Below are 14,835 nucleotides of genomic sequence, written 5' to 3'. Positions count from 1 at the left end.
GACTTCGGCTCAGCGGAATGGTTTGTTGGCGTGACTTGTGGATATTGACTTACTTTCCTTACACACCAAGGATTCCTATTTTATTTGTAATTGATTTACTTTAATTCCTGATTTCCTACTGTAAATAGATTTAGGAATTTATTATTTACTTGCCCATTCAGGTTTTGTTGTATTATAAATATGACCTCCTACAAGGAGAAGAATACATAGAAAATTCCCACAAACAAATATTCTCTTATAGTTTTCATATTTTAGCATGGTATCAGAGCCGCGATCTTGGAATTGCTGACTCTAGTTTCAAACCCCGCCGCCGCTATGGGGGTTGATGATTTTTCAACCCTCATGGAGGTAGCACCGCCGACTCCTTTTCTCCTTCTCAACCAACCATACAGTGAGTGCCCAAATGGCTCAGCTCCTACAGATGCAGACTTTGGCCCCGAATTTGATCCTGAATCAGGATCCTATTTTGACGACCCCAACCCCGACCTCGACTATGACGACGACGACCCGACCCGACTCGAAGACAATCTCGACCCTAACTCCGATGATGACTACAACCCCGAATTTGTCTATGATTCAGACCTCGATCCCGATTTCGACTTCGACTCTAGCCCCGACTCAGGCTCGGATCCCGATCCGAATTCCTACTCTACCTATATCCTATGCATCTTCCGCTGCATAGATTATGACTTCTCGACTAACGACACCGACACATGGACTAGATTGCGCATATTGTGGTGATCCGAGACACACTCGTGAGACTTGTTTTAAATTGCATGGCTACCCCGATTGGTGGGCTACTCTTAAAGATCGAGGACAATGCAATACGACCAGTAATGGTACTGGTTATGGATTCCATACTTCCGATAAGATTGATTCCAGGAGTTGGATAATTGATTCCGGTGCAACTGATCATATGACGTTTGATCCTGATGATTTTCTGAATACTACACAACCTCGACGAACCTGTATTGCAAATGCCAATGGCGTTACTTATCCTGTGACAGGTGGCACTGTTGCACTCTCATCCTCTCTCACACTGTCTAATACTTTACTTGTTCCATCTTTATCTACTAAATTGTTGTCCGTTAGTCAGCTTACTGAACAATTGAATTGTTGTGTACTCATTTACCCGAGTTTTTGTTTGCTTCAGGATATTCACACTAAGGAGATTCTTGGTCGTGGTACTAAGAGAGGGCTATATTATGTCGATGACTTCAGTCCTGGCATAGCTAACAGTGTGACGCATCCCTTTGATAGCAAACAAAAGCAAATTTGGTTGTGGCACCGTCGATTGGGACATCCGTCTTTTAGTTATATGAAGCATCTTATACCAGATTTATTCTCAGGTTTCAAGGACTCCGACTTCACATGTGATACTTGTATTTTGGCTAAGAGTCACCGTGTGCCCTACCCGTTGAGTACGAACAAGTGTACTACTCCATTTACATTAATTCACTCTGATGTCTGGGGACCTTCACCTATCACTGCTCCCTCTGGTGTTAGATGGTTTGTCACATTCATAGATGATTGTACACGGATGACATGGCTTTATTTGCTGAAGAATAAAAACGAAGTGTTTTCCCGTTTTCAATCATTCCACAAACAGATGAAAACTTCAGTTTAATGCTCAAATCCAGATTCTTCGCTCCGACAATGGTGGAGAATTTGTCAATCATGACTTTCAGACTTACTTCCAACAACATGGAATTATCCATGAGACGACTTGTCCTCAGACACCGCAACAAAATGGTGTTGCTGAACGAAAGAATCGACATCTTCTTGAAACCGCCCGAGCACTTCTGATTGGCGCTCATGTTCCTCGCCATCACTGGGATGATGCTATTGTCACTGCAGTTCACCTAATCAACCGCATGCCTTCTGGTGTATTGACTTTAAAACTCCCTTACAGGTGCTTGCGCAATACGGACCTCGCCTCTGCTTTTGGTACTCACACCCCGAATCTTTGGATGTGTGGCTTTCGTTCATCTCCACAAAAATCAACGTAGCAAACTTGATCCATGTGCGCTTCGTTGTGTTTTTGTGGGTTATGCCACTCATCAGAAAGGCTACCGTTGTTATCACCCTCCTACCCGACGTACCTATGTCACTTTGGATGTGACCTTTCGGAATCTGAGCTGTTCTTCCATGACCCATCATCCAATTCTACGCTTGGGGGAGATCTGAAATGAAGAGCAGAATGGAGCAACTTGGAAAACGAAGAAATTCTCCTATGTACAGAAATAATTGATAATCCCGAGTCTGGAGCACAAGATTACTCTCTGCCGCGACCAATCGCCCATTCATAGCGATCAATTACCTGACCCACCTGATCCATACGAAGATATTTCTGATCCGAGTCTCACACCTACAGACAATACAGAACAACAAGATGAAGACCCCCCCTCTAACTCAACAGTACCAACAGACCAATCTCCTGAGAATATCCTTGAGGTAAGTACTCCTACTAGACTTGTGCATTTAGAGGATAAAACTATTGGATATCAATTACCTTTCAGGCAAAATCGTGGGAAGCCACCAAATCGCTATTCACCTGATATTAGCAAGACATCCAAGTATCCAATTGCAAATCATGTATCTACTGAGAAGCTGTCTGAACCACTCAAGGCTTTTGTGCATCAGTTGTCTGCTATCCATATTCCAACCAAGGTCTCTGAAGCATTGAAAGATCCTAAGTGGGTCCAAGCTATAAAAGAGGAGATGAAAGCTCTTGAGAAAAATCAGACTTGGACATTGGAGACTATACCACGAAAAAAAGACTATCGGATGTAGATGGGTGTTTACTATAAAACACAATGCAGATGGATCTATCGAGCGATACAAGGCAAGACTTGTGGCAAAAGGGTACACACAGACCTATGGTATAGACTATGAAGAAACCTTTGCTCCAGTTGCAAAGTTAAACACCGTCAGAGTCTTATTGTCCCTTGCAGCTAATTTGGATTGGCCACTACACCAGTTTGATGTAAAGAATGCTTTTCTACATGGCGAACTCACGGAGGAGGTGTACATGGACATTCCTCCGGTTATAATACTACTCAGATGGAACAGTTTGCAGGCTACAAAAGCATTGTATGGGTTGAAACAGTCACCACGTGCATGGTTTGGACGGTTCACCATGGCAATGAAGAACAATGGTTTCAAACAGTGCAACTCAGATCATACTTTGTTCTTGAAACATCGGAAAGGGAAGGTAACAGCATTAATAATTTATGTTGATGATATGATTATTACTGGGAATGATAAACAGGAAATATCACAGCTACAAGACTATCAGCTACTGAGTTTGAGATGAAGGATCTAGGTGGACTCAAGTATTTCTTGGGAATTGAGGTGGCTCGATCGCAGCGAGGCATATTTCTCTCTCAAAGGAAATATGTCTTGGACTTGTTGACAGACACAGGAATGCTAGATTGCAAACCTGCGGACACTCCTATTGTTCAGAATCATCATCTTGGAGAATATCCGAATCAAGTTCCAACTAACAAAGAAAGATACCAAAGGTTAGTGGGAAGATTGATCTATTTGTCACATACTCGACCAGACATTGCTTATGCAGTGAGCGTTGTCAGTCAATTTATGCACTCTCCAAGTGAAGACCACATGAATGCAGTTCTTCGGATACTTAGATATTTGAAGTCTGCGCCTGGAAAAGGACTTATGTTCTCAAAGCATGGTCATCTAAATATTGATGGTTATTCAGATGCAGATTGGGCAGGTAATGTAACAGATAGAAAATCCACATCGGGTTACTTCACATTTGTGGGAGGTAATTTGGTGACATGGAGGAGCAAGAAATAGAATGTAGTAGCTTTATCCAGTGCAGAAGCCGAGTTCAGAGGCATGACTAAAGGGATATGTGAACTTCTTTGGTTAAGAAAGTTGCTTACTGAACTTGGGTATAAACCTACATCAACAATGAATCTCTTTTGTGACAACAAGGCTGCTATAGCCATTGCACAGAATCCGGTTCAGCATGATCGTACTAAACATGTTGAGGTGGATCGACACTTCATCAAACAGAAGCTTGAGGCTAAAGTGTTTCAGTTTCCTTTTGTGAAATCCGAGGATCAATTGGCGGATATTTTGACAAAGGCGATTTCAGAAAGCATTCCACAATTCACTGGATCAGGTTGGGCATTGGCGACATCTATGCACCAACGTGAGGGGGAGTGTTGGCGTGACTTGTGGATATTGACTTACTTTCCTTACACACCAAGGATTCCTATTTTATTTGTAATTGATTTACTTTAATTCCTGATTTCCTACTGTAAATAGATTTAGGAATTTATTATTTACTTGCCCATTCAGGTTTTGTTGTATTATAAATATGACCTCCTACAAGGAGAAGAATACATAGAAAATTCCCACAAACAAATATTCTCTTATAGTTTTCATATTTTAGCATGGTTTAGTTAGGGAGGGTCCATATTTCAAAATTTCCACACAAAAAAAAGGCAACTTCAATAAATTTGAAAAAACAAAATCAGAGAGACATATAAACCTTATTTGAGCCAAATCAAAAGCTGAATAAACCAAAGAAGAGAGAGAGAAAAGAAACTTTAGTAATTGAAGTATTAAAGTATTTGGCTGTAGATGCGGGCTGCTTTCAAAAAAAAAGGTGGTGGGCTATTATTAAATATTTTTTGGATTGAGTTTACACAACTAAGCCTAATTTGTCTCTCTCCAAAGTCAATACTGGGCTAGAGTGAGCATGGACGTGCGTAGGCACTATCATTGCCTCAAGCCAGCCGAAAGCACCAGACAACAAACTTTCCTTTCATATGCCAATGCCACCTTAGAGCATCCACAATGATGCTCTCTATTTCTTAGCTAAAATTTGGCTAAGAATATAAGAAAGCTATTTTAGGAGCTCTCTAAAAAATTTCAATTCCAACCATACTTCCTAATTTAGAGAGTCATAAATGTTATAACTCTTTTTTTATTGGTCCATTTCTATTAAAAAATAAAATAAAAAATAGTTAGCATTAAATAAAGGTTTGAAATATTCATTAAATAAAGTAGCATTAAATTATAGGGAGCCACTATGAGTCTTTTCTCTCCTCAGATGTAGGAGCTCCTAGAGGACTCCCTATTTTAGGAGATGAATAAGGAGCATGATTGAAGTTGCATTTTTACGATTCCTCCCTAAAATTTGTCTAAGGAGGTAGTTTAAAGAGCCCATTATGAATGCTCTTAATGCATTAAATAATGTCAATAAAAGCCATGACAATTTCCACACTTGTTTCACAGCACTTTCCTTTGTCAGATTGCCCATTTGATTTGCTACATGTTTCCATTTACTTTGTCCAATTGTTAATAAAAAAAACTATATTAACATTTTTGGTTCTTATCAGAGGCTCCATCCTGTCCTTGTGTAAAAGATGTTTAAACATTATTGGTGCTGAAATTCCACCCAAAAAAAAAAAATTATTGGTGCTGAAAAGTATAAAAAGTTTTAGGCAGGCATCCACCAAGCAATAACGCTTTGCAAGTTCCTTCAATATGAGGAAGGTGGGTGCATGGAAGGACGCACCAATCACTTCACAGTTAATTTTTCCAAGTGCCTTCAAATTCAATTGTTCCCACTCAAATGAGGAGCTTTATCTTTATTTATCCGCTTTGCAAGTTCACCAGGCAATAACGCTTTGCAAGTTCCCCACTGAAAAGTATAAAAAGTTTTAGCTGGGCATCCACCAAGCAATAACGCTTTGCAAGTTCCTTGAAATTCAATTGTTCTCTTCTCACAAAGATGACGAACTTTATATTTATCCGAAGGCAAATTTCACGTTGTGTTAAGGGAGTCCAAGGAACTCAGATACCTAGGTGAAACACAGCAACCAACCATTCATATAAACAGAAGCCAGAAAGAAGGGAAGATGGCTGAGTTTGCAGTTTCGGCTGTCGTCGAAAAGCTCACGAGCTGTATCACTGAAGAAGCACTTCTCTTGGAAGGTGTGGGTGGCAAAGTTGAGCAACTACGAAACGAACTGCGGTGGATGCAAAGTTTCCTCAAGGATGCAGATGCAGAGCAGGAGAAAAATGAAAGATTTCGCAATTGGGTGTCTCAAATAAGAGAAGTGGCTTTGGATGCCGAAGATGTTATAGCAACTTACATTGCAGAAGCAGCATCTCACAGTTCATGGAACATAGCTGCAAAGTTAATCAATCTTCACCAGGCAGGAAAGAAGATTAGAGAAATCAAATTTACGGTCCAAAACATTTCAAGCCAAAAAGAACATTTTGGGATCACTGGCACTGCTCGAGAGGGACGTGAAAGGACGAGTGCTTCCCCAAATGAAAGGCTTCGATGGTGGAGACATACATCACCCAATATCGAGGAAGATGATTTGGTTGATCTTGTAGAAGATACCAAAGCATTGCTAACACAACTGTCTAGCATGGACCCGCATCGCCGTGTGGTTTCTATTGTGGGCATGGGGGGTCTGGGCAAAACCACTCTTGCAAAAAAATTGTACAACCATTGTGATATCACAAAACAATTTGATTGCAAAGCGTTTGTTTATGTATCTAATGATTACAGTAGAAGAGACACTCTACAAGGAATAATTGCAGCTACAATTCCTAATTGCAATATGGAGGATTTGACGAAACTAGCAGAGGAGGCGTTGGTATTGAAGCTGTACGAATTGTTGAAGGAGAGAAGGTATCTAGTGGTTCTTGATGATATCTGGCAAACAGAGGTCTGGGATAGCATGCAATCTGCATTTCCAAGGGGAAAGATGGGAAGTAAGGTGATGCTCACCACCCGAAATAAGGAAGTTGCTTTATATGCAGATCCAATGAACGAACCCATTGAGCCACGATTTCTAACACAAGAACAAAGCCTTTTACTGCTTCGCAAAAAAGCATTCCCAGGAATGAATGAAATGCCTCCTGATTTGGAGAATCTCGGAAGACAGATGATGGCGAAATGCGGTGGTCTGCCACTAGCAGTGGTAGTGCTGGGAGGATTATTGTCCACGAAAAGGAAGACCGTAGAGGAATGGAGACGCGTGCTTCAAAGCATCGACTCACGCCTGATTGATCAAGATCGTCTTTCTGCAATTTTAGCTCTAAGCTACAATGATTTGCCTTTCCCCTTAAAATCGTGTTTTCTGTATTTGGGTATTTTCCCTGAGGATTCCTTTATATCGAAAACAAAGTTGATACAATTGTGGGTTGCAGAAGGATTCTTACTACAACAAGGAGAAGAAGCCGCGGAAGGTGTTACCGAATGCTTAAACAAGTTGGTTGATAGGTGCATGATCCAGGTAGGAACACTAACCTCACTTGGAAGTCTTAAAGCCGTTCACATGCATGATGTTCTCAGAGACTTCTCTATCTCCAAGGGCAAAGAGGAAAGTTTTCTTGAAATTTATAGTGGGCAGAAAATTGAATCGCCAACATCACAACGGACCAAATGTCGAAGGCTTGCAATCCATGGTGACCATCATGATTTGTATGTTTTTCTAAAGCCATATGCCTCCTGCTTACGCTCCATTCAATTTTTCAACATAAGGTATTCAAAACTCGACTTTGTTTTCAAGGATTTCAAGTTGCTCAAGGTCCTAGATGGTGTTCCCTTTCCATCGCGAGCACTAAGTGCCGTAGGAAACCTAATTCAACTGAGGTATCTAGGAGTCGTATTAATGAGATCTCATATGCGGCAACTTCAAGTCAAGCTTCCTCGATCGATTGGAAAACTGAAGAATCTACAAACACTTAAAGTAGAAACTTCCGATGCAGACTTCCGATGGTGTTATTTTCCCGATGTTATTTGGAAGTTGAAGAATTTGAGACATTTGCTGCTCGGCCAAGTCATAATAATGAATTTTAGATTGAACACCATAAACAATTTAACTAATTTGCGACGACTGCAAATAGCACTATTATCGCAGCCAGAACATTTAAAGTCAGTGGTTTTCAACATAGAGAGATTGCACTGCCTTGAATCCTTGTCGCTGGATTTCAATCTGTCCAATTCAACATTGCCAAGAGCCATAAGCCTTTCTCATTTGGAGCATCTCTGCAAGCTCCATTTGGAAGGGGAAATAAAAAAGCTACCTGATCCACACCAATTCCCACCGAGCCTCATCAAGCTAAGTCTTTTTAATTCTGATCTCGAGGAAGATTCAATCGTTAAGCTTGGGAGCTTGCCAAACCTAAAGATGCTTCTCTTGGGATTGAACTCATGGAACTGGACAAAACTGGTTTGCTCCTCCTCCGAAGGGTTTCCTCAATTGCACATTCTACATTTACAATGTTTATGGTTTTTAGAGGAATTGATAGTGGAAGAAGGGGCAATGATGAAGCTCAAGAATCTAAAGATAAGCCGCTGTCGAGGATTGCGAAAGATTCCAGAACGATTTAAGTTATTGACTACATACTATTGAAGGAAGGGGATTTATGTTGACTGGTCTGTCTATATCTATTTCTTTAGATTTCTCCTTTTTCGCTGTTCTGTCTATTTCCTCCAGTTCTACTAGCTATTTGGGTTATTTTGCAGGTTTTTTGTATGGATTTTCCTAATAAAAGTTTGTTGTTCGTCAAGTGTTAATTTCTGAAAGAAAATACTATGTAGTTGAGTTGAGGGCGGGTTTGCTTTGTTTTGCTGTTGTTTTTCTTTTGTTTTTCAAGCTTGCTGTTTGATTGCTTGAGTTGAGGATTATTCTGAGGCCGTATGCATGCCAGTCCATTATAATATATTACGCAACACAATTCTCCATCAAATCGCTTAAAATGTTCATAATTCAAATTACTAAAAAAGAGGAAAAATTGCATGAACCCAATTATATGTTTGATTTGATTCAATGGGGTTATTGGCATGCATTTACTGATGAGTAAGATTGCTTTTTATCTGTTTTGGCCACCACAAGTAACTCGAATTCATGTGGAGTTACATATCCAAAAGACACTTCTAGGTATAACACTAATTTATACTAAATGTTGGTTATAAAATTGTTAAACTTCATACCCAAAGTACAAGCAAAGATATATATATCTATGTTTCTCTTCCCCAAAACTTTTAACACAAAAGGATGCAACATTACCGTCCTCACAATTTTCTTTGGCCTTTGGCCTATGCTGGGAAACACCTTGAAGTTGTTTAATGTGCTTCTCAAAAGGTTGAGCTAAAGAAATACTCAACGTACCTCGAATCTCGCAACAGGCCGGCAATCTGATTCAGTGGTTTCAAAAATGATCATGTGCTACCAGCCTTTTCTAATTGGTGATAATGGCTAAATGAATGCCTCAAACGGATGGAATATTTGGAGGGGATTGTGGGGAACCATTTTCTAGCAAGAAGCTTCTACTACAGTAGGACCTGGATGTACTTGAAGAAGAAGCAAGATATCTTCCATCCCCACTGTGAAAAATCATGTCACTCCTGTGCATCTTCCCTTTACTATTCCTTCCCCGTCCTTCAGTATCTTCGTACTCTTCATCGTCCACAGCTGCTAGAAATCCACTATACATTGGATCTGAACTCTCATACAAAAGCCTGAGCACCTGTTTAATTGAAGGCCTATCCCGGCCTTCTTTCTGGGTGCACCATCTCACAACAGACATGATAGTCTGAAGCTGATCCAGATCAACTGAATCCCGTATACTGGGATCCACTAGATCAGGTAGCCTTAGCTCTGATGCCATGTATTTTTGCGACCATTCTACCAAATTCCTGTTGTCTTGTATGGCTCGTCTCGCAGTCACTATCTCCAACAGTAGCACACCATAGCTGTATACATCACTTTTCTCCGTCAGCTCTTGTGTAACCACATACTCAGGATCCATATAACCTGAAGTCATCCGTTCAATATTCTTAAGTTCTTCAGCAAGAAAAAATATATCTTTTTTATTTCAGGCTATTAAACAAGCTTGACTCTAACCTGGAGTGCCCCGGATATCCGTGTTTACCGCTTCAAAGCAAATAGAACCATCTTTTGAAGCATGCGCAAGGCCAAAATCTGCAACCTGGAACAAAAAGGAGAGAGATTTATTTCAAAAAATTTAAAAGGAGTTATTAGCATGCATTTTCTGGATACATTCCATGCCATAATATCTTAAAACTCTAAAAGTAATTGTAAAAAGTGTCCTTTCCTTTTTGAACCTCTTTTATTTAAAGAGGAGAAAATTTAGTCACAAATGAGTATGTGAACACACCTGGATCTATCAAGAGAAAAACTATTATCTTTCTTCATTTAGTTGTTTATAAAATATAAAATATAAAATAAAAATTTGCACCAAAGAGATTGTATTAAAAGCTGTATCTGTATCCAACCATATACCTTGGCACGAAAACTCTCATCCAATAAGATGTTGCTGGACTTAATATCTCTATGGCACAGAGGAGGATCACAATAGAAATGGAGATACTCCTGCAGTTCAGAACAGCAAATTAGGAAGAAAATCTATTCCTTCAGTGTGTGTGTTTGTGTAATTGATTGTGAACAAATCTGAAATCTCATGAACAAAAGAAGCCGGTAACAAGATAAGCATAAACCATGAGTTTACCAGAGCATTAGCCACGTCAATGGCAATTTGGACTCTAGTCCGCCAAGTTAGAGGAGTTCTATTTGAAGCTGCATACACGTGAGTAAACATATTCAGAATAGATCAATGGCCTTAAAAAGAATGTTGGTTTGGAAACAAAATAAGAGAATGATTTTATGTCATCTTCCATAGCTTTTGGATGCCTGAATATATCATTCAGAAAGGTGGCAACCAACATATTAAGTGGGATTCCACCAAGAGACAGACAGACAGACAGACAGAGACAGAGACAGACAGACAGAAACAGAGAGGCACCAAAAGATAAAACAATGGACTTCAAATGTGATGAAAAACACCATAAAATCATCCCTTTCCATAAATTGGTTTTACAAAACCATTCTCAAAGCAAGTGAATTCAGGAGATGGAGTAGCATACAGTGAAGATGATCCTTCAAGCTACCATTTGCCATGTATTCATACATGAGAAACCTGCCAAGAAACACATAAAGCATTTGGGCAGGTACATAAGCTCCACAAACATACACAAATCTACATAAATCATCTACCTCTCATGTTTCTCACTGCAAAAACCCCTTAGAGAAACAAGATGACGATGATGCAATCTGGCAAGGAGCACTATCTCTCTGCAGAACTCATGCTCCCCCTGCTCTGAAACTTTGTTCATCCGCTTCACTGCTGCCACTAAACCATCACTAAAGTGAGCTTTGTACACAGTTCCAAATCCCCCTCGTCCAATGATCGTGTTGAAGGTTTCTGTCGCCTTCTTTATTTCCTTGTAGCTGAATTTTCGGAACATAGATGGAGCACCTGCACTTATTTCCCATCCCAGAGAGGAACCCCAACAAAAAAATTTCAATAAGGAATACCGGTCACTGTGAAAGCAAATTAACAGGGAAAAAAAACTAGAATTGTACCTTCCTGAAATTTCCTCATAGGAGGAGTTGAGGGAAAGGATTTTGATGATTTTTTATCTATATTCTCAGAATCCAGAAGCTCTCTACTTTTCCTTCGAATGAGAACTATCAAGACTAAAAGCATCATTACAGCGACAGCTGTTACTGCAATCCCAATACCTGGAACCATTGTCAAGTGGTAGGAATGATGTTTTTCATTTAGGGGAAGACCCAACGAGTGTTGGCTTGGGCTAGAAGCAACCAAAGGGCTCGGAGAAGCCTTTGGGGTGGATGATGAGGATGGCTCTGAAACTAGAAACACAATTGTAAGCAAAAAAATAAAAGAATCCTTAACTGTTTGGAGAGAGAGAGAGAGAGAGAGAGAGAGAGAGAGAGAGAGAGAGAGAGACCAAGAACCCCATTTATAAAACATGCCAACACATAATTACCATGAATAATAAGTTAAATCCAGATCTTCAGCTTTTAACATTACAAGGATAACTTTATAACAAAAATGTATTGTACATTTTACTGGACTATGTGATTGAAAAAACAAACAAGGATCACTGCTGCAATATGTTTCAAGAAAAATGATGTACTGGCATAGATATCCTCATCAAAAGCTTGCCATAGAAACATTTCAAAATACATTAAAGTTGTTCCCAACACCAACCTTTCCACGACAAAAATAAATAATTAAATGACAAAGGCAATAGTTGAAGGACCAAGTTCATTTGAAGGGGCTTCTCAACAAAACTGGATCCAAAAATTCATTCATCATTCCAGTTTACCAATATTTGTCACATACTCTTACAAGATAAAATTTCATTCTCTGCCAGAACTATCCATACCTGGTAGGATGTTAAGCCCCTGGACTTGAAAGAAACAGCTTGCAATGCCAATAGCTGAAGCATCATCAACTTGACTAGCCAGTGCAGCAAAAGTTGCGTCCCGGCAGGTACTCAATGTTATATTATCTTCTGTTCCTAATAGATGATGAAGATAAACAATGCCAGCATTTAAACACTTCTTGCAAGTACTTTCCTCCGAAAGTGGTACTTTGCAATTTTCCATGACATCAATGAATTTTGGAGACCGCAGCATCTGTGTGACAGTTGTTCGGCCCTTACACTCATAATTTACTGGAATTTTTGTCCCAAACCCACAGAAAGCTGTTGCATTTCGGGGAACTCCATACAGTTCTAAGGTTTGTGATATAGAATGGAGGCATATGTCAGATAAATTTGAAGGAACCCCTAAGTTGCTTGTTGAATTTGCATACTGAGCAATAGAAACAGCAATGAAAGCATTTATATAGCGGCAACACTTTCCTCTGTCATTGTTATTAGAGCACAAGGAAGCGGCCAGAGTAATGTTTGATCCACTCAACTTTAAGGGGCACTCTGCAAAAGTAGATATTATGGGCAACATGAGATGGCTTTTTCTTCCCATTTTTGGGGTATCAATTATGGAAACCATATTTCATTGAAAAACAGCTGCAACATGGGACATCAGACTGTTTAAACAGTACAGAAAAATACTAATAATCTTTACAATTGGATTTAAAAGTTTGTATCAAGGCAAACATATCACAGCCTTGGAAAGGAGATATAAGATTCTGCATAGAAAATAAGTACATAGATAACCCATATCTTGCAGCTTTTCAGACTTCTTCATGCAGGGTCCAGCACATCTGAGTCTTGGATCTCAAAACTTGTGTTGTACATAAGTAAAGAATAAGAACAATTTAAGGAAGAAAAGAAAAATAGCGTCCTATTTGAGATATAGAATAAGCACATTTGTCACTTACAGAAAAGATTATGACTCAGCAGTGCACTTTATTCATGAATGAAGATGCATTTTCCTGGATTATCCTAAAAAGTTTGAAGTGCTATTGTGATAATGACTGCAAACCAAGACAGATTACAAATACGTTATCTTTCACGTGTACAAGTATATGCAGTACCAGACACGAGATAGATCTTCCAAAGAACAAGGCAACTCCTTATTTACGTGGGAGCTATAAAAGTTTTAATCATATCTGCTGTGATGCATTGATGCAATGCTCTATCTTGCACACCGTATTGGTATAGGATACAATGCCAAGCTAGCACATGTGACTCATTATAAGGTCAGCAACCTTTTCTTATATAGCTTCTATGAAAGACAAGAATAAGATACTTAAGCGAGGCAACAATAATACTAAAAAAGGTGGAATACAATAGAACACAGAGAGATTTCTGAAACTACAAAAACCCAGTTGTAGTGTAACTACTTTGGCTATAAACTCCTAAGCAAAACCAATAATGTGCGAAAGAACACTTCTGAAATGCCCATTAAAAATGCAAAAGTGAGCTTGTAGCCAAATTGAGCTCAAAATTGAAAAACACGACCATGCCAATAACATCTATCCACCTAGAGCACCTCCGCCAAATGAATGAGTTCGTAAAATCCCAAAATCTCCCAGAAAATTATACACATTGTAAGTGCCCCCATTAAAAATCACAGCACATTAAGTTTTTCGTTAAAAGGGAAAGAAAAAATACAGACTCACGGGTGCCTTAAAATTTAAAAAAAAATGTCAAGGACTTTGAAATTTTCTATAGGACCCATCTCCTATAAACCCAAAATGGGGTTTCTGAAAGTGAAAGCGCCCAAAACATGAAATGCAATAAGAAGGAAAACGAAAACAACAACAATACGAATAACTAAATACAATTGCAGCCTCTTCAGTCACTCTCAAAACAGAACAAAGCAAAGCAAAACGAAAGAACAACAACCAAAGCAGAGCTTTATGAGAAACAAGAAAATGACCCAGAAATATTTACTCACCTGCCATTATTGGAGGGAGAAGCTGCGTTCCAAGAAATACAAGAAAACCCAGAAGAAATCCCGGTCCGTACACTGCCATGGTCGAGACCAAGAGGGAAAGTTCCACTCACCAAGAGAGAGAGCAAAGAGAAGTGGGGTAAGAAACAACGAGCCAGTATGTTAACACATTTGGGAACCATAAAAACGAAGGCTTGTGACCCTGAGAATGTGTGTGTGCGTGTGAGAGTGAGAGAGAATGAGAGAGGGTTTTGACTGTGGGAGTTGACTGGAATGGGCCCACCACCCTCTCCTTCGAGAATGTGTGGTAAATTTTAGAGTTCTTATTCTTTATCAAATTTAATAGGTAGCTGTGGGGCCCTGTTTCCCAGTATTATACTGGGGAGGGTCACATTTCATTGGTTTTCTGGGAACACAAAAAACTCCGTTACGTTCTTGTTTTTGTTTTTCTATTTCCATTGTGCTGTTCAAAGTTTAGGCTTTCTTGAGTGGTATCAGTTGCATGTGCATGTAGTCATATGGAAATGGAGTTCAGTGGTAGGTCCAAAATTGGGTTTTTATTCCCTTTTTAGTTACA

The 14,835-nt window shown here is 39.5% G+C and overlaps 2 protein-coding genes across 3 annotated transcripts; one reads left to right on the top strand and one right to left on the bottom strand.

Moving 5' to 3' along the window:
• Nucleotides 1-5,562: 5,562 nt before the first annotated feature.
• LOC103335365 (putative disease resistance protein At1g50180) lies at nt 5,563-7,741 on the top strand. The gene is made up of 2 exons (XM_089054005.1): nt 5,563-7,483; nt 7,572-7,741. The coding sequence occupies exons 1-2, from the start codon at nt 5,901-5,903 to the stop codon at nt 7,594-7,596; spliced, it is 1,608 nt and encodes a 535-aa protein (XP_088910131.1). The 5' UTR covers nt 5,563-5,900; the 3' UTR covers nt 7,597-7,741.
• A 1,198-nt stretch (nt 7,742-8,939) lies between these two features.
• On the bottom strand, nt 8,940-14,490 carry LOC103335366 (Protein kinase superfamily protein). 2 transcript variants are annotated; one of them, XM_008238376.2, is made up of 9 exons: nt 14,262-14,490; nt 12,281-12,832; nt 11,451-11,735; nt 11,082-11,343; nt 10,952-11,004; nt 10,537-10,604; nt 10,311-10,400; nt 9,912-9,996; nt 8,940-9,821 (listed from the first exon to the last, which is right to left on the bottom strand). In XM_008238376.2, the coding sequence occupies exons 1-9, from the start codon at nt 14,338-14,340 to the stop codon at nt 9,277-9,279; spliced, it is 2,019 nt and encodes a 672-aa protein (XP_008236598.2). In that variant the 5' UTR covers nt 14,341-14,490; the 3' UTR covers nt 8,940-9,276. The 2 variants fall into 2 exon arrangements, with proteins under 2 accessions (XP_008236598.2, XP_008236597.2); XM_008238375.2 differs by having other exon boundaries at nt 11,451-11,741; nt 14,262-14,489.
• Between the last annotated feature and the right edge of the window lie 345 nt (nt 14,491-14,835).

The sequence above is a fragment of the Prunus mume genome, linkage group LG6, assembly GCF_029339155.1.
Source record: "Prunus mume cultivar Tortuosa linkage group LG6, ASM2933915v1, whole genome shotgun sequence".
Taxonomy (NCBI): domain Eukaryota; kingdom Viridiplantae; phylum Streptophyta; class Magnoliopsida; order Rosales; family Rosaceae; genus Prunus; species Prunus mume.
Note: the sequence above shows the minus strand (reverse complement) of the source record. Positions and strands in the feature narration are given on the sequence as shown.

Bases quoted from the DNA above. Each gene is read 5' to 3' on its own strand.
- LOC103335366 (XM_008238375.2), bottom strand. From the start codon at position 14,340: ATGGCAGTGTACGGACCGGGATTTCTTCTGGGTTTTCTTGTATTTCTT. The intron at 10,401-10,536 runs GTAAACTCATGG...TCTGAACTGCAG, and splicing joins TTGACGTGGCTAATGCTCTG to GAGTATCTCCATTTCTATTG. The intron at 9,822-9,911 runs GTTAGAGTCAAG...GGATGACTTCAG, and splicing joins GGATATCCGGGGCACTCCAG to GTTATATGGATCCTGAGTAT.
- LOC103335365 (XM_089054005.1), top strand. From the start codon at position 5,901: ATGGCTGAGTTTGCAGTTTCGGCTGTCGTCGAAAAGCTCACGAGCTGT. The intron at 7,484-7,571 runs GTATGTTTTTCT...TTTGTTTTCAAG, and splicing joins CATGGTGACCATCATGATTT to GATTTCAAGTTGCTCAAGGT.